We start from the raw sequence: 19740 nt of genomic DNA, 5'->3' as shown, positions 1-19740 counted from the left end.
GTTCGCTCACCTTCTGGCGTACGATGCTTGAATTCATCTCCCGGCTTGTATGGCACATAATAACGCATGTAGGTGTTCTTCCCACTGTTTTTCGTCGCTTTTAACCACCCGACAAAGAGAGCACAAAAATAAAACACGAATAAACATATCTCAGTCAATGTAATAAATGCCGACAACTCTTGTTGCGAAAGATTTCATGGTTTCACACATACAGCCGATGTAATGGCAGTTGTGGGCTTACAAAAGATTGAACTTTATGCATTTAACTAACAACAAAACATTTCCAATGTCAATCTGTAATACACCACCTATGCAATAGCATACACAACACACACACACACATCACCCGAATAAATTAAATACAAATCCAACCAGATTATCGTCATAGATATTCGTCTGTAAAGTCACTACTTTGCCTCCTCCGTTCTCCTTCACGGCACAACAAGATTTTTCCACTCAAATTATGTACCGGGCGAGAGAAAGAGCCAAAAAAAACGACAGCAGTGTGACAAATAAGCATCTGATTGGATTGTGAATGCAAACCTAGTAAAAATACAGAGATAAATCCAACCAAGACAAAAAAAAACATGCGAACAAATACACCATAAAATGGCGACGCTGCAGTCTACGAGACAGCCATAGAGATTATGTGCATTTCCCGATATTTATATCCAACTGGATTACAGGTATTTTGTACAAAGCACCGGATCATATTTACTCGGCTCTCAGGTGCATCTTTATTTTATTACACTTACTCTCTCCATCGAATCAAAATGGGTGGAAATACTCTAACTTACACACCACTAGTATTCTATAAAATTTACCCAAACTTTTCTTTTTTCGCTTTCCATACTTCAGCACCGTCAAAATCTGTGCATTTCGCTTAAAGTTCTTCGAACGTTGCTCGTTGCACATTCTCTTCAACTGCTCCGTTGCGGCCATCGTACGGTTAACGAACAAAGCTACGTGTGTAATGAAATGAATGTAATGCTAGTTGTAAAGTTGTAAAGTTAACTCGAAAGTGCTTTCTAGGTCATTTTTTTTCCTTTAGAATTTATGAATTGTTTCACCAAATTCAGCTTACTCTTGCAACCACTTTCATCTTGTAGCCATTTCCAGTCATAGTCTTTGGTATGCGGTACTGCTTTGATTGAAGCTACTTTCACACTTGGTGCTGGCCGTAAATCACTCTGGTTTTTACGGTTTATGTGCGAAACTATTGACGTAGCACACGATTTATTTACGTCGTACAAGAGCAAGTTTAAGTCCGGAGCAAACACAGATGACCGACTCGTTCTCAGTTTTTCTAGGAACATACAATGTGTCATTTTATCTTAAATCAATTGACATTGAGTCATTTTATCTTAAATCAATCAACTATTGAAGTCATATATTACTCACGTATTTTCTCAATTATAAACGGTATGACGGGGTCCAACGGTAATTCGTCAAATGAATGACGTAATTGATAAAAATTTGACGAAAATTCATGGTGACGAAAATTCCTTTCTGACTTTAATTTCACTTTGAGTGGCATCTCGAGCTATTCCGCTTCCTTTTAGATTGTATCACACTATTTTTGTGTCACTTTACACTCAAGGGCATACACAGGAAAATATTTTTTCGAATGAATTTCGTCAAAAGGACTGGCAAGACACAATGGTGTGCCGGGTTTGTAAATAAACAACTAAAAACGGCGTTGCTAAAGAACACTCGTAAATGACTTGTAGCCAAGGCAACCCATTGAATTGCAAATTTATTTATAGTTTGTGAGTGCTTGGCCTGTATCAACGGGCTCGCTTCGTCTCTTTTCCTCTCTACGTCTATCCGTCTTCCTCGTTTGCATTTTCATTGAAACATTTTGAATTATACTCCATATTTTAGTATGATTCAGGCTTCAAAATGCTTGCAAATGCAAATATTCGAAAAGTGCATTCCCAAGTTTACAAACGCTTACAACCGTTCCTAGCGCTGAACGGTGTCTGAATTGCGCTTGAAATCCTATAAAAAGGATAACTCAAAATGATGTTGCTTTGTCACATTGGCATTTATTTGAGAAGTAGAGCGAGCGAGCGAGCGAGCAAACGAGCGAGAGATAGAGGACCCATAAGAATACCACTCAACTAATAAATAATGTAATTTCAATGTAACTTCTCACCTGAGGTGGATTCCAAAAAAAAACTTTCACTCATTCTATTCGATTGCAGTTGTCATTAACCAGAGAGTGACTGCTAACCACATGTTTTAGAAGTGAAAACATATATTAGTAGCTATTTTCAAACACTCTATTGAAATGGTGGCTTATATGAACTATCTCTGACATTTCGAAATTCGAATGAAGCCAAACACATTTCATTCATTTTTTTCCATTTCTCTCTCTTTCTCTCATTCACTCTCTCTCTCTCTCTCTCTCTCTCTCTCTCTCTCTCTCTCTCTCTCTCTCTCTCTCGCTTTGGAGGGTATTTTGTGAAAAGCATAGAAATTGATCGTGATGACGTCGATGAGTTTATGACTGTTTCTTTTCCGCAGTCACATTCGTACGCTAAAACTCATTAAATAAATTGGTTCGGTTTAAAAAAAAACGAGAGTAGCAAAAAAAAAAATCATATTATTCATTCAGTTGCGTGTATTGGTTGGCAACACGAATTGCCATTCACATGGTATATATCGCTAGTGAGCATGAGCTCAGTACGTGCGCCCACAAGCAAAGACATTTTTCATTCGCTGTTGCTATTGCTACTGCGTTACTATTGTTGTTATTGCTGCTGCCGCTGCTATAAAATTGTATTGGATGGCGCGTGTTTGGCTGGAATTTCATGGTAGTATCATCCAACGTATCGTACACGGGTCGAACGAATCCGCCATGTTTCGCTCGTACGACAAACAATTTTTGCATAATTTAGCAGTATCAACTGCAATAAATAATTTTGAAAATATGTTTTTAATGTATATTGTAAAGTGTCCCGCGTATTTGTTTCGGTTATTTTTTCTTTCTTCTTGCTATGCTCGCTTCCTTTTTATCTCTGCATTCGGGTCGCTTCGACATATTTGCCATTTTCAATTGACATATGTATTTTCAGATCTCTAGAGACTGACACAATAAACTGATTTGGTGAGGGAGAGTGAGATCGCACACGAACAGATAATAATAATGATATACCAATACGGATGGCTGTTTGGCTCATCGTTTTGCCATTCCGAATGCAATTTTTCGAGTGTCAGCTCAGGAGCAAGAAAAATACACAAATATTCGACTTGCATACCGATCTGATATAATTTGTGCGCTAAGCTTGAGAAGTGAGGAGAGGGACACAGAGAGACGAAATTTATTAGACAATTTTCCCTGTCTACTCGATATCGGAATTTCAAACAAATTTCGAAAATATGAACCGGTGTTGTTTTCCTTCGATGCGCACAGAAACTGACCGCTTGGAATATGTCATGAGCTTGCGATGGGTTCGGCGTGGCTTTTTTTTCTTTTCGTATTTCAATTTCACTCTGAATAACAAATCAATCGGCGTTCGACTGGGAGCGACGTTCGAAAATTATATTTATTTCGGTATAGCTGCATTTCTCGGCACATTGGATTCTAAATTGCTCATAAATAAACACAGTCGATGCGAATTGAATCGTCGTATAAAACACAAAAATGGACGATTTTTTTTGTTGTTGTTTGACTTCTGGCATCCGCAAAATGACAGAGAATTGGGACGAGTGTGGGAGAGAGAGAGAGAAAAAGCAAATATTGTTCGTCGACTGACTGTCTGTAAAGTATTTTACTTTTGAACAAGTCAGTTATCGGTATTCTGTTGTATGTTGTTGATGAAAAGACATTCGCTTTCGGTTTTTCAATTCCCCAGTTGTTTGTACTACTTACCCATCTACATCGTCATACATCTTTAATGATTCGAGAATATGATGCTCCCTTGAATTGCTTGTCATGTTGCTAAAATAAATGACGGTCGTCAGTTTTTTCTTCTATCTCACTCACTCACTCACTCGTCCTCTCTATCCTTTTCTCGCTCTCTCTGTTTGCATTCACTTCGTCTTGGTGGGTATCGACGTTGAAAAACCATTCGTTCATCATATCAATTGCAATGGCACAAGCACCACGTTCATAAAAAATGCACAATTCTAAGAAGCATCTGTCGATTGCGCACAACATTCTGTCACATTTTATTATGTGTATTTTTATAAAACCATTTCACGATAAATGAAACCAAATTCTCGACGGACAATATCGAAAATGCATTGGCATTCTCAATTGATATGCTCACGTGTTCAAATGTGAGGACGTTTGGCAAAAGTGTCGAAATTGCTTCATTAAAAATTAATTAGAAGAGAAAAATTGTTCGCCTGAAATATTGGAAAATTTCTAGTGAATATTAGAAAGTCTTTCTCGGAAACCAACAGCATGTGAAAACTGTCTGAACACATTATATTACCGAAACATTATATTATTAATTCTCGACTCTGTCAAATGCACTTTGTCACTATTTAAGGGAATTGCATCTTATGAATACAAATAGCTTCTGGTCTTGTGATTGCAAACGATCAAATTAACAAAGTTGGCAATACGAAAATGCAGTGGACAAGAAAAGCAAACCTTGTGATTCGTTCAACGAAAATGTAAATTGAAACCATTGCTTGATCAGTTGTTGTCAAAAATAAGGATGTTGTTACTCGTAATTGAGTTGAAATGCTTCATATTGCACATAGTATTAACATCGTAGCGGATGTAAATCATCTAATTATAAAACCGTTTACTATTAATTTGATGTCAATTCTGACTCCCTATTACTTTTCCACACGACCATGTCGTGTCAGAAAAGTATTGGGATTGCCCCAGATTTTTTACCCACCAAAAATCAGTTCTTTTTTCTTCGATTTTTGAACGCCGAAAATCGCGAAATCTAGCGTTATTTTAGGGTCGTAGGGTAGGACGCTGTAAACTGTACGCAAAAAATGTTGTCACAATGTATTGGGGAGTGTAGAAAAGATTACCTTACGGAAGTAAGGCACCTTGTTTTCTCGTAATCTTTCTCGGATCAAACAGTTTCTAAAACAAATTTTATGGGAAAAGTACATGAGGATTGGGCTTGCTGTCAGAAAAAATATTTCCATTTTGCATGATTGCTTTGCTGAAGGCAAAGAAAAAACGATGATTTGATGGATTAGTTGATTACAGTCATTCCATTGTGCGTGCAACGCAAGATTGTAGTGAAATTGATCGCAAAATTTTCATGATATGAAGACGGCATTCAAACACGCCGAACGCGCCTTGCCATGATAGTTTGCCAAATCATATGTTCAACATTTGTCAAGTTCATATATTTTCGTTTGACTGAGAGAATTGGCGAAATAGAGAAAGAGATAGAGCGAAAGGAATAAATAGAGAGAAAGAGATAGACAGAGCTGCTGAAGCGAAAGACGTAAAAGTCATTCTGCATATGAATTGGGCATATCAAATATCGCTCGCGCATCGCAACACAACGACATAATTTTAATAACAAAAGTATAATAATATCTGCATAATGTGTTTTATATGTGACTTTTATGACACTTAAACTATAGTTTTACGTGGGCTGTGTGTCTGTGTATCATAGACAGTTATAAAACTCTGACAGATATATCGACGACGACAAAAAAAAATGATTGTATAAATTCATCCACGTGCCATTTGTGTTCTTGACTTGATTCGAGATTTCTATATTTTTCAAATGGTCAAAATCAAAGCGTCGGCCGAATGTCATAATTTTTTTTTTTTGCCGAAATTTCAAACATTCTCAAAGTTGTGAAGTCTATTGTCTGTGAAATTAATGGGCGAAGTTTGGTAGAAAGTTATTTTGATTGCGAACGCATAAGGAAAACATGACCCAAAAGAAAGAGAGAAATATATGGGCAAATCTTATTTTATATTTCTCTTTTGGGCTGTGAATAATTGGCCAATAGCTATATATTTCGTTGGCATTGTCATTTTCATACGGATTTTTTTCCCTCTCATGATTTATTTGTCCATTGTTTTGGTTCTTCGAACGAACGAAAATTACAATATAAAATGAAGACATAAAGTGTCATTGCAGAACGAAATGGTCATGGTCACTGCTGAAGAAAGAACCATTCTTGAGTTTAGTGCAACATCTGAGCTTGTAAAATGTCATGCTTTACGATCAATCTGATTCAATTAGGTGCAAATGCATAAAATTCAAGCTATACGATCAGGTGCCACAATTTAGTGGTCTACTTAGCAATTTCACAAGAACCGACAAAAATACCAGCAACGAGATAATAGTTTCAATTGACTTAAAAATGCTCAACAAGTGTTTTAAAGACTCAAAATTCAAATGACAATTGGATAATGGAAATGTTTCTCATTAGCTTAATGAAAATGGTACTTTATAAGGGCAACATTGCTGGGCAATGTAGCGTTTGTGGGTGAATTCCACGAAAAAGTTCATTTCCTGTCAAGTATTTTAATTTAAACCATTAGAAAAGAGTGTTTAAGAAAAGTTCAACTTGATGTACAATTTTCCCTCGACGCAGCAAAGCTGACACTAAAATGAATTATTCACCAGCAGTCTTACGCAGGACACTTTTTCTTGGAGAGTTACAAAAAGAAAAACCGTTCATTTTACGACGACGAGTGTGTTCGTAAATTTGCACACGTTTTCAGATGGGTGGCAAATGTAAATTCATATACACATCCACATCCAGACACGTCGCATTTGCATGCAACGCAACAAACGGAAAAGAGACAGACAGAGAGAAACAGAGTGAAAGAAAGCTCGAAAATGACTTGTAGCAGTTATATTAAAATTTCAGATGCATGTCCTGCGCTTGTAATAAGATTGTCGAGATCGACATTGTTCTAGACGCTATGAGCACATATGCTGCGTGGGGTGCACGCCTATTCGTTTGCCATTTAATAAATCATCTGTGTAAATAATTAAGAAAACAACTCGGCAAAATGAACAACAGCACCATCACCAACCAACCAACGACAACTGGATGGTACGGTAATGTGCGTTGTTTACACGTTATGTCATGCCTTTTGGCTCCTTATACAATCCAATTCTGTCTGATTCAATGGCTTTTCTTTTATTATGTTCACTTTATTGTTTCATATTCTCAGCGCTATGAGAGGGCTATTCAAACGGGGCAAAAACAAACCAAATATACGATACAGATCATACGTGATGACGAACGGAAGAAATAACATTCAAATGAAGTTCTTTCGACTGATGACTCATTGAGATAGACGAAGGTGATGCAGACGACTTAACTGGTTGCACATATTTAACCCAAGGATTTCGATGTTTGAACATTTTTTTTAAAGATAGTCAAGATCATGTCAACATCGAATGAAATCGAACTCAAGAGTAGAAAATCTTCGGAAAATGTTTTGCGTCGGGTTCACATTCTCACAAAGAATCTTATACAAAACATGGAAATTGCTCCAAAGTATGGTCAAAATATACGAACATAGGCGCGTCCCCAAATGCACTCTTAGGGTTTTATACACATGTTTTATAAGTATTTCATGTCGAGAAAGCATGTGTTTCTGGTATTTATTTTGAATTTACCGACGAAGCTACATCGTTCTTAGCACCATGAGAAACATAACAATAAAACAGTATGCAGACGGATGAACGCGTCTATACGGCTTGGTTCCGTTTAGACTTTAACGAATGCAATAGTTGCTATCGACAAAATCATTTCTATTGTTTTCTGACGCAGAGCGAGAGAAAGAGAGAAGGGGGAAGTGCTTCAACATAAAGATGATGTGGCATACAAAATGATGCTGAAGGATTTGCGCTCTCATCGTTGCCTTCTTTGGCGATGGTGAACTGTGGCGACCATCGCATTGAAGGCGATTTCCATTCAAACAGAATATTAAATAAACATATGCGTGCATCAATGTTCTTCGTACACATTAAACAAAAAGGCTCCATCTAAAGCGATATTGTGTGCCGGCACTTCGTGATACGTGTGTGAATGCGTTTGCATTTCCATCATCCCCCAGTGAAAATTCAGTACACGAGTGATTTGGCGTAGCTGTAGACTTGCTCAAAACTGATATTATTTTATTCAAATAAAGAGCTATTAAGTTACACTACCCCGACGACTGAACTGATGATGAGCATGGTGTACTCCGCGCGTCAATGTGGATCCGTTCGTTGTGTAAAATAAATGTGGACGACAAAATCCATAAGACAAATGTGATTGCAGTTTGAAAGCCATATTCGTTTATTCATGTGCTGTATGAAATAAAAGCGAACGCATTCATTTAATATTGATTTACAGCACTGAGGGCTTTAGTGTGTGTATGTTTCACATGGATCTTTATGATATGGCAATCGCAAATGGGTCTATTTTTATGTGACATTCTATTCGTGTCGTCGTTGTACTCAGTGTGTATACGTTGCCTTTTATATGCTTTCAAGGATATGGCCATAAAGATGTTTAGATGAGAGAATATGGTTTCAGTTCCTCTTTTAGTTTAAAATTTGAAAAGGTTATTTGAACTCGAACCGGTGTCTTGAAGCCCGAAAAAGCATTCACGAAATTGCAATCGCAAAGTACTCTCTATCGAATGGGCGGTTTTTTTTTGTCGTCACGCTCTTCTTTCTCCTGGATGCGATGATATGTGACTCAATTTGCGGTTAAAGTTGCCACGTTTCTGGTTTCGTCTTGTACATAAATTATCGATTTCGGAGCCTGTAACAAATGCCCGATAAAAAAAAACCATTTACTAGATAAGAATCCTTTTTTCGCTCAACACCGTAAAACTATTTCATTTCACGTCTGGATGGCATATGTATGTGTGTGTAGTCGTAAACACAGGCCAAGAGCGAAATGTTGTCGAATTTCATCGGTTGAAGCATATCATTGATCGCAAAGGCGCACTGTTCAAATTGACACTTAATTTGGTTAGAATGGTCGGTCGATGCGAATGGTGTACGCACCATGTGATATCGCTTTCCGTTTTCAAAGCGTTGGTCTGCAGCCCATAAAAATACCAACAATTGTGTGTGTGTATGCGTGTGAGTGAGTGCGATAGAGAGAGAGTGCAAGAGAGTGAGTGAAATATACCCCAGGGTATAATTTAATGTGCGATATTAAATTATACGGCGTGATATAGCTATCAAAATGTACTCGGATGTGTAATATTTACATCGATCCTAAATGGCCAGGGTGTTTTGCACTAAACGACCAAACTACCAAATAATTTTGCTGTAACATATTTATTGAGTTGTTGTGCGCGTGGTGTGCGTTCTCTCTCTCACACAGCGGCCGCTCACCGTCACTTTTTCCACGACGCGAAACCTTTTGTGTATCGTCGTAACACCATTTTTTTTTATTTACTATAATTATACGTTGCTGCTCGTTGAATTTAAATTAAATAGTAAATGTATACATTTGTAAGTTCGTTTACGTTTGTTTGCAAGCGCGAATCTAGTCCGTGAAAATGAGCTCACGGGAATAAGAGTCGTTAGACGGACGTTACATTCAATTTTCATTACGTTTCGGTCTATTCAAGCATCGTCGTCGTCGTCGTCGTCACCAGTTCTAAGACGACCAGAGATGCAAACAGAAAAGACACTAATCTAAACGGAACTTACGACATTGTGAACAATTGTAAATTGCGTTAAATAAAAGACGCAATATTTCAAGGTATTCCGTTTCATTCGCTTCGGTGCACTTGGTAAATGTTCCCACTTTATTTACATACTAAATTATTTATTATAATTTTCACGCGCGTCATATTTATATCGCTGCCATTTTTCCTCTGAGAGGGTGTGCGAACCGAGAAAAAGGTGTGTTGAAACAGGAAATGAAAAGATTTATATTTTTCCGTGTTTTGTTTATTTTTCGTCTCTTTTGCCGTTGTTAGTTTTCAAATATGACTGTTTATGCTTTATTTTGAAGCGATCACTTTCATGTGCAAAACAGAAGAAAAAAAATGCAAGCATCTTTGGATACTTGGGCCCGTTGCCAAGATACCATTTGAGATGAGAAATGAACACGAAATTATATTCATTTTTTTTTCTTTTCTGTGCCGGAGAGAATGGAAAAAGACTTCACACTTTTGCCTCTCTCGCCACCAACAGTCAGACTGAATAAACATTAAGTCATGAATTTAATTCAGTTTCCGTATATATATACAATTATACATAGACATTCATTCCGCTATCCAACTTCGATTTTCATTTGTTTGTGCAAATAAATAATTCATCACGTTTTTTTTCATTTTTGCTTCGCTTCTTCTCCCGGACGATGTGGTGTTTGTTCAAACGCTCGCATATTGCCGGCCACCTACGATGCTCCGGCAACACAATAGAAAATTGAATGTACAAAAAACATAAATCGCAATCAAAGAAGGGCAGGAAAACATATCAGCCTCTTAGCCAATGCACCACAAGCCGGCAAACAGAAATCGAATAACAGGAAAAAAAAAGATGAATATTCAAATCTTGGCAAATTTGCCGAATTCCTTCGGGTAGGGCGATTTCAATTGTAGATTTTATGTACTTTAATGTAGTGTTTTTACTTTTTTTATGTAGGAACAATTTTTTTGAGTAATCGGCTATCGAAAAACTGCTATAAAATGGAACAACTCAAATCTTGGTCAAAAAACGTATTTTCTACAAATCGAATTTTTTTTCGAATGAAGAATGGTTCCAAAAAATTGTAGATAAATTGTAGCATTCAGATCAATTGTCTGTTTTCAAATATGTCTGCCCGTTCGTTCGATATCGGGACGAGTCATGAAAATTGGTCCAAAATCGGTAATACTCAAATCTTGGCCCCAAATCGAACTTTCCACAAACTAAATCTATTTTCTATCGTTTCTGGGGTCCATAAAATTGTAGAAAAAATGTAGAATTCAAATCAGTCATCCGATCCTTGATGTTTTCAACAACTTATTTGGCTCCAGGGGAGTTTAATATTTAATATGGGAATAAAACTGCTATAAACTGCTATAAAACGTGTTTTAATAATTTTAGTAACCAAGAATTAATTGTAGTGGCACAAAAATAATTGTAGAAGCACCTACAGTTATTGTAGTGGCCCAAAAATAATTGTAGAAAAAAAGTAAAAACACTACATTAAAGTACCTACATAAAATCTACAATTGAAATCGCCCTACCCGAAGACATTTCGGCAAATTTGCCAAGATTTGAATATTCATCTAAAAAAAACCGTGAGGCAGAATAATTCATGCGCCGGTTATGGAGAAAAAAAAAACAATACCCCACTTTTTTCTCTCTCTTCCGTACGAAATTCATTGACAAAAATGTTATGTATGCAAACCAGCCGAGCTGGGTTCAATTTAAATGCAAACGAAGAGAGTCGTGGCAGCATGAACAAGACAATGCATGAGCAGTGTGCACAGTGTGTGCGCGCCGGCTAATTCAATTACTATCGATCAAAACCCTTCCATTTCCGCCGTTTCACGCCATTTAAATTTGAACACCAATCGATTCGCTCAGCCGTTCGGCAGAATCCTCAACACACATATTTTTTTAAAACTTTTTTTTCTCTCTCTCCAGTCTCGTTTGTCATTCAGAACCCCGTTTTCTATGCATTTCAAGACGTAAACAATTGCAATGAACAACCAAATTGTACGATTAATATTTGATACAGTAAATACGGTAGTGTACTACCACTCATTTGCATAATTCAACGAGTTCAAAACCTATTTTACAAATTGCGTACTAATTTTCTCCCCGTTGATAGTGCGTCTCTCGGATGACTTTGGCATTGAGATAGAAGTGAAATGTGAATGAGAGTTGTTGGATCGAATTGTGGGTGTGTCGATCGTTGACTGTATCAAAAATTTAATAATAAAATGGGCGGTTTTGCCAAACGTGTAATGACTTTCGAATGTGGCGGCTGATACAGAGTAATGCATACACACACACACAGAGAGAGAGAGAGAGAGAGAGAGAGAGAGAGAGAGAGAGAGAGAGTATATGCAATGTGCATAGAGCGATGGAAATTTGTCGGTGGATTCGCAGACAGTCTGGTTCAGAGGCAAGCAGAGAAATAAAAAAAAACGAAAACCAAATTCGATACATAGTAGAAGCTACAACAGCCGGATGTCATTTGACTTCGTTTTCCGGTAGGAAGAACGATTCCTGAGCACCTTTTTGCCACCATCATTTCACGTTTACATTATCATTTTAATGCCGGCACCGCCGCTTCCACCTACGTACACTCACATACACACACAAACACTCGGCCGCTAATGTCAATGAACGGTCGGTCGCAGACAAGAATGGCTGGCTTCTTATAATCAAATCATGCATCAAGCGTATAGGCCTTGCAAGTTCAACGTAAACAGCAACCATTTTGAACGGGTGAAGCGCACAAGAGAGGTACACAAATCTGTAGACACTTCCTCTCAACCGGTGTAAAATGGCTCAGGTGCACCGTTCGCCAATCCACATACATCGACATTTCATATCTCACATTCAATCTTCTTCGTCTTCCTTTTATTTTTCCTGTAAAACCACAAAACTTTTAATTTACGGCTGGAGAATAAATGGGGAACAGCATAAAAATAGAAGCAAAAGTATCAATTAGAGAAGCAGTTACGGCATGGCATACAACACATTTCGTAAAAAATTTACGATGATAATAAATTGAGCATTAGAGTCATAGCTGTGAAATGTAAAATTAAAATTATATTTCTAATTGTTTCTGTAATGTGTCGTGCACACGCGGTTTTCGTCTGCCATTCGCCAGGGAATTGTCATTAGTGAATCTATCGATTTTTCATAACAACAAGAATAACTTATTTTCATCACTTCAAATAGAACCGAGAAAAAAAAATACCACCAACAAACTATAACGCACTGGATTTCATATCCCATTTTCGTTTCAATTAGTTTTTTTTAATAATAATGGTGTTGTTGAGTTGTTGTAGGTGTCGGTGTTTTTTTCTCGCTCTCTCTGTCGCCTGATTGTTGTTTCGATATCATTTTATTAAAAGCGGCGCCAATAAGCTTGCACATACATACAACCAATTAAATGTGCATGGCACACTAACCATTGTGTTTGTGCTGTGAAAATTCGTAACGTAGATGGCATAGTGGCTGGTGCAACGGCATTGCATCGATACGACAACTGAACAAGCCAACGATAAATTTGAAATTCTACTCTAGTTATTTTTTTTTGTTCCTGCTCCGTTGTATTCAGTTTGTACACGACGTAGATGCGATATTTCGATCCGGTTCGAGTACGTGGCACTGAAATGATTGTACAATAATTAAAGCGAAAGCACCTAGCATGGGACGCGTAATAAGTGTGGGAAATTTAAAGGCCGGTATGTGATCACACACTCGCACACACAAACTACATGTTAAATGGAATTGCGAGCAAATTGGAAAAACCGAATGGAAAATAATACGCAAGAAATAACGTGCTCTCATAATAATCAACAGATCTCGTATGTATGTTATATCTGGTTTCACTTACGAAGTGTGCGTGATCAACGCCAATCAACTGCGAAGCAATTTTTATGTCACATGACATTTTTATTTTATTATACACTCTTACACACATCTCATTTCGTTTTTCGAATGAAAACTTTTTTTGAAAGGCGGCAGCAGCAGCAGCAGCAGCAGCAGCAAGCCAATGAATTTTTGCGTGTCACCATTTTCCACAGCATACGCGGGGCAAGTGTGAATTGCGTGTATATAAAATCTACACCATACTCAACCACAATTTTCCATTCAAATTAAATTTTTCTAAATGGAATCGTATATCGCATTGACTTGATCATCGTGTGCATTTTTTCTATTCACATCGCAAAAAAAACACATGCGTGTTTTTTCTCCTCTTTTTTTCATATGATTCCAAATTGTCTAGCGAGTGTTTTTTCTCTGCGTTCCGACAAATATTTCTATGAATTATTTAAAATTGCATATTCATCATGTGGTCAGTGGCATTTTTTTCAGGAGAAAAATATCCATTTGCATCTGAAATGACGTTGGACGAGCGATAAAAAAGAACCAACGAGTTATTTCCCTTTTGATTATTATGGTACAGCGAGAAAAAAAACCACCACTGAATGCTCAAATCTGACGCGATTTTACTAATTCATCGATAAAAAAAATTCAAAATCACATCACAGCGCTTTGCTCGGCACACATTTTTCCGAGTAAATATTTATACATTTGAATTGTCAATTTTGCGATTTTTTTTCTTGTTCTGCTTTCTCTTTCACTCCCTTTCGTCAAGTTAATCGAGATGATGGTGTGACGTTGACTGTTGATTTTGTATATGAAAAAAAAAATTGGCATTGCTTTGAGGCAAGCCAATCATAATAATTCGGATCATGGCATTTCATTTTCGAAATGGCAAAGTTTTTCTTCCCCGCTCATGTTTTATTCTCGTGCATTCGGCTCCGGATTTGTTTGTGTGTGTGTGTGTGTGTGTGTGTGTGTGTGTGTGGGATTGCGATTGCGATTGCGATTGCAATGGTCATCAGTTTGTCTATCTATGATTTTAAATTCAAACCGCTGAACAACAATATTGTCGAATGCATAAACATTTGTAAGCAAAAAACTGAATACAAATAAATTTCGTCAGGCAAATTGACTATTCAGCACATGCAAAATGCAAATATCCGAGAAAATTACCGATCACGTTTACGCGAGTAAATGGATTGCATTGTTGGTGTGCTCGAATAATGGTGCGCGTACCGTATACACACACACAAACACACATTGCTTGCGAACCACCATTTCCCATCGACGCCATAAATCTCATTGCAAAATCTTATAATAAATTCATCAATTTTAACAATATCGGACGCATTCCGACAACAAAAACCTTCTCGGTCAATATCGATGGCGTCAACATTTGCACGCGCAATTCCAAACCAATCCAACAGTGAACACGCCGTCGTTGCCGCCGCCACCACCACCGCTGCCGCCAAACAAGCAAGCGAGCGAGCGGGCAAAAAAAATTGAAGTGTATATCACGGCGAACTAGATAAAATCTGATGCCATTTTAGATTCTCTGTTGTTGGTGTTGCTGTTTTTTTGTTGGTTGGCTTGTGTCGCGCCGACAGAAAATGAACAAAGCCACACAACGAAATGCATGAGTCGCGACCCGAAACTGTGTAAAAGCTGAAACTAATTTCATTTTCCGCAACAAATTCACTTGTTGTTTGAATAAATTTTTCATGCTCGGTGTGCGGGCAAAAAGCATCAGATCGGGTTTATGCAACGCGCCAACAAACCAATCCACAAGCCAAATTGCATACATAAAAAAATAGAACTGTGTACACTGTGTGAGTCGGTGTGAGTATTCAGTATAGTTTAAGTTGGCGAACGAAATGTATGAAAGCAATAAATAACTGCAAATTGACTGATTTTCGATTATCTCTCGCTAAGTTTTGCTCTTTCTATCTCTTTTTCTATCTCTCTAGCACGCTAAACTGACACTGACCGTTTCGCTTTTTGTTAGTGGGGATGACGTTATTTCGGGAGGAAAATGCCAAAACGGAGAGAAATTACCCTGTTCTCTCTGGAATTGAACTCAGGAATGAAATCCCGACGAGAGAGGAGAAAAATTGTAGTTTTGATAATTGAATCGAGTCGATATCTTGGGCCGGCAACACATCGAGTGCAGCCAAACATCAGACAAAGGCTGTCAAACTTTATGCGAACCATTTCACGAGCGAAAAGATTAATTAGACTTGCTTAGATTTTTGATCGGCCATTTTTTCTCTCTTCCGGGCTGTGCCATCAAGTTTTTGCCATTTCATTTGCTGATTGCATCGACTGAATGTTTTCGAACAATTTTAGAAAATTTTCGCATCATTTGGTGGCACCCTTTTGTTTGTCTCCCCGATGAATTTATGAGTATTACGCAAGTCAAGATCAAATTTGCTATATTTTGTCGAATGGTTTTGCAACTGGAGCACGCATTCGCTGCTACCGCCGCCATCGTCATCGTCGACCGATTCAAAATGCTCAATGATCCGAAAAAGGCGATTTCATGACAAGTGCAGCACAGAACAGTGTTATATTTTGTTATTGACAAAAATTTAATTCCAATCGGCAATGAGCCATTCCAACTAAATTGGAAACATCTCACTCATACAGTTCGGTGACATGCAAAACTATTCACCATGTTCACTTTGATTCGATCTCCAGATCCTGAACCAAATAGAAATAAAAATTGAGCACATGAATAAATGGCATAGCTGGCAGCAAGTGCGAGATGAAAAAAACGGGGGGCAAACTAAATTCGAAAACGAGGCGAAGCAACAACAAAAAATTAATAAAATGTAACTCATTGAATTTCACTCCAAAATACTCTATTCTCTCTGTGTCAGTGTGAGCGGGAGTTTGATAATGTAATACGAACGTTACGTACTCTCGTATTCGTTTATTTACCGTTACTCAGTGGCACTCGTACTTATACTCTTGAATTCGTTGCTTCAAATGATACGTACTCAAACGGACAATATGTTTCGTTCATTCGATTCGATTCTCTTTTTTTGCTGTTGGCATTGATTTTTTTCTCTCTACCGACTTGTTCAATGTACAATACCCCAGTTTTCCATTAAATGACTAAGCCACTCTGACTGCTGTCACTCTTTTTGATGTTGATTTTTTCGGCGTGTTGTTGTCGTTGTTGCTGCAGCAGCAGAATCTGTCTCTTTCGTGTATAAACGCGAGAGAGAGAGAAGGAAGGGGGGGGGAGAGTGTATGTATTTGTATGTTTTGCCTACGGCATTCGCAATGGAAGATTGCATGACAGGGACATTTCGCCAGAGGCAATCCATGACACAAACACAATATCTATTTTGATATTTAAACACTTTGTTGCTTGTGAGTGTGTATGTGTGTCCTATCTAAAAAAATTTGTTGTGAATGCGGCGTTGTTCGTTTATCAATGTATTTTTTTGATTCAGTTTGCAACTCTCTCGAAGGGAAAATCTTGAATAAATGTGATGCATCATGCTCACATTATGTGCTCACCGACGACAGAAAAAAACGCACACACACAGAGAGAGAGCGAGAGAGAGATAACAGTATTTATTCGTACGAACGCATGTACATCAAACAAACGAGCAAAATGACAAAAAAAATGAGAACAAGAAGTTATTTCGCAAATTTTCGTCATGTAACACGAAATATCCAAAGAATGCTTTGATCAGATGATGTGGTTGCTTCTCTTTTTGAACCGGTCATTAGTTTAGTGTTTACATTTTGCTGCGTACCACTCAATCACCACCTCATTTTATTATGTTTTTGCTACCGAATTCGAATAGAAGAAAATGAATAACATTAAAATGTCGTTGTCCAACCGAAAAGGTTCATGAATATGAATCGAATGTATTCAACCGAATGATTGTATATGAATGTGTGCTGTGCCAATACGTAAATGTATTTTTTTTTCGGATCGTTTGCTTTGCATTTCATTCGCATGAGGCGCTGATGCGCGGTTGCCTTTGACACTTGACAGCTAAACATTCCGAAGCAAACGCTTTACAGTCGTTTATTTACATTCGAATCAAGTTGTCAGTGATTTCAGTTGTTCATCCGATAGAAAGCGATCATTTTGTGTGTGCAAAAGCAGTGAGAGAGGAGAAAAAATGCTGGCAAAACGGAAGAAAAATATGTTTATGTCATTTCGCGGTGATCCGAAAGACATTCAATGTGTTGCTGAAGAGATTGAATTGAATGTGCGCCGTGGATTAGCCCGTTTGAAGAGTGACAATCAAAGAGAAGACAGCACAACCCAAATCGCAAGGCAATTTTGTGATGTGGCCATTGAAGAAATGACATCGATTGATATTTCCAAAGATTTTCGCGCCCATTATCGTACGCACGAATGGCGAATGCGCAACGTCATCTACACGAAAAAAGTGTGGAAAGCCATTTGTGGCAATGCTCATCTATTCAAAGACAAGGTTTGAACTATATTTTGTTTGTCCCTTTTTGCCGATTGAAAACGTTCATTTTTTGCGTTCATTCTGTTGGTCTTTGTGTGTAAACTGTTTAAGAATATTCCATTGAGTGAATGAATTTTGATTTTAGATGAGTAAATATTTTCGTTTTCATTTCCACAGATTGTGCTTGATGTGAGCTGCGACATGGGAATTCTGTCGATGTTCAGTGCGATTGCCGGTGCAAAGCATGTCTATGCGATTGATACATCGAATATTGTTCAATTGACACGGCGTGTTATTGCCGATAACAATTTGTCACACAAAATAACGGTGATCAAAGGACGAGTTGCTGGCATCACGTTGCCCGTTGCCAAGGTTGATATCATTGTATCAACATTTTTCGGGTGAGAATATTGAATAACCATGAACTCCATGATTATTTCCGAAAAATTTACATGAAGATTTATTTTGTTTCGTTTAATAAATGCAACCACAGGCAGTCGTTGTTTTGCGAGAATCGGCTAGACGAATTGATTGATGCGAGAAATAAGTGGTTGGAGCCAAATGGGTTGATGTTTCCCGATCAATGTAACTATTACATTGCGGCTATAAACAACAGTATGCTGAACGATCGAAGTAATTTCTGGCAACATGTTTATAAATTTGATATGCGACCAATGATTCGAGCCGTTAATTCCGAACCGTATCTACAGTATGTGCAAATTGAACAGGTTTGTGTTGATGACGATGCATAGTGTTGAGTTACATTTGGATATGATTGTGTTGGTATTTGTAAATGTTTCAGGTGGTGACAAATGCGTGCCCAATCAAGCACATAAATATGTATACGGTTGAAAAGCGCGACTACAAACAGTTCGATGTGCCATTCTGCTTGGAGTGTGGTTTCAATGCAAACATTGGCGGGTTTTTCACATATTTTGACGTTCAGTTCACCGAAGGTCTTCATCCAATCACATTCACCATACAACCGGGCTGGAAAACCACAAATTGGTGCCATTTGGTATTCTACCTCTCTATAAATGATTTTATCATTGACAAAGACGAAACATTCTACGGTGGGTTTCGTTTCAATGCGCTGTCAGATGATTATCGCAAAATCGATTGGAACATCGAAATTATGCACCAGGGCAATCACTGCACCTTCCGAGAGGATTGGCATTTTAAGACCAGATAAACAGACTACGCTGACACTATCCACCCACATCTCTTCTACATCCAACTCTTCTACATTTCCATTGTAAATAATTAAATTTTCCGAAATTATTGATTAAAATAGCAATTTTAAATCGTTAAGATTAATGTGTACGTTTTAAGCAAATGAAACACCGTCTGTCAAACGGTGATATAGATGCATATTTGTGTACGTGAGCAAATGCAAAACGAAAAAAAAACAACAACTCAGACCACTCAACAAAACCAAAATAAAGACCATCGCATAATTAAATGTCGTACCATTTTATCATCGTTTCGTGTGTGTTTTTTTTATGGAAGACCTGCTGAAAGATTTTCATTTTAACTGTCGTTTTTGTTATCTTTACGAGGCAATTGGTATAATTTTGTGGGTAAAATCGCCTGAGATGTGATGTCATTCAACGTACTTAATTGGAATTCAATGTGCAATACAATGGAAATTTCAATGTCGTCTCTGGTTATTTTCGGTGTTTCACCTTCGACGCTGAATAATCGCACAGTAAATTTTGGAACCTGGTTTTCCATTAGTGCAACCGAGATGCTATGCGGTGCTTTTCCGTTGCTGTCTGTGTATGCGTTGCCCACTTGTTTTTATCGGTTCGTCTTTC

At 37.8% G+C, this 19740-nt stretch overlaps 1 protein-coding gene across 1 annotated transcript; it reads left to right on the top strand.

Moving 5' to 3' along the window:
- The first annotated feature begins 17234 nt into the window (after window positions 1-17234).
- Window positions 17235-19405, top strand: LOC129573469 (uncharacterized). Its single transcript, XM_055453971.1, has 4 exons — window positions 17235-17941; window positions 18101-18324; window positions 18417-18651; window positions 18726-19405. Exons 1-4 carry the CDS (start codon window positions 17624-17626, stop codon window positions 19113-19115), a joined length of 1167 nt encoding a protein of 388 aa, XP_055309946.1. The 5' UTR covers window positions 17235-17623; the 3' UTR covers window positions 19116-19405.
- The last annotated feature ends 335 nt before the right edge of the window (window positions 19406-19740 follow it).

This window comes from Sitodiplosis mosellana, unplaced genomic scaffold, assembly GCF_009176505.1.
Source record: "Sitodiplosis mosellana isolate CC-2019 unplaced genomic scaffold, AAFC_SMos_1.0 Smas_scaffold_1, whole genome shotgun sequence".
Classification (NCBI taxonomy): domain Eukaryota; kingdom Metazoa; phylum Arthropoda; class Insecta; order Diptera; family Cecidomyiidae; genus Sitodiplosis; species Sitodiplosis mosellana.
The sequence above is the reverse complement of the archived record's forward strand: the minus strand, read 5'-3'. Positions and strand labels throughout refer to the sequence as shown.

Coding starts and splice junctions, on each gene's coding strand:
- LOC129573469 (XM_055453971.1), top strand. CDS start 17,624: ATGCTGGCAAAACGGAAGAAAAATATGTTTATGTCATTTCGCGGTGAT. Junction 17,942..18,100: donor CTCATCTATTCAAAGACAAG/GTTTGAACTATA, acceptor TCATTTCCACAG/ATTGTGCTTGATGTGAGCTG. Junction 18,652..18,725: donor AGTATGTGCAAATTGAACAG/GTTTGTGTTGAT, acceptor TAAATGTTTCAG/GTGGTGACAAATGCGTGCCC.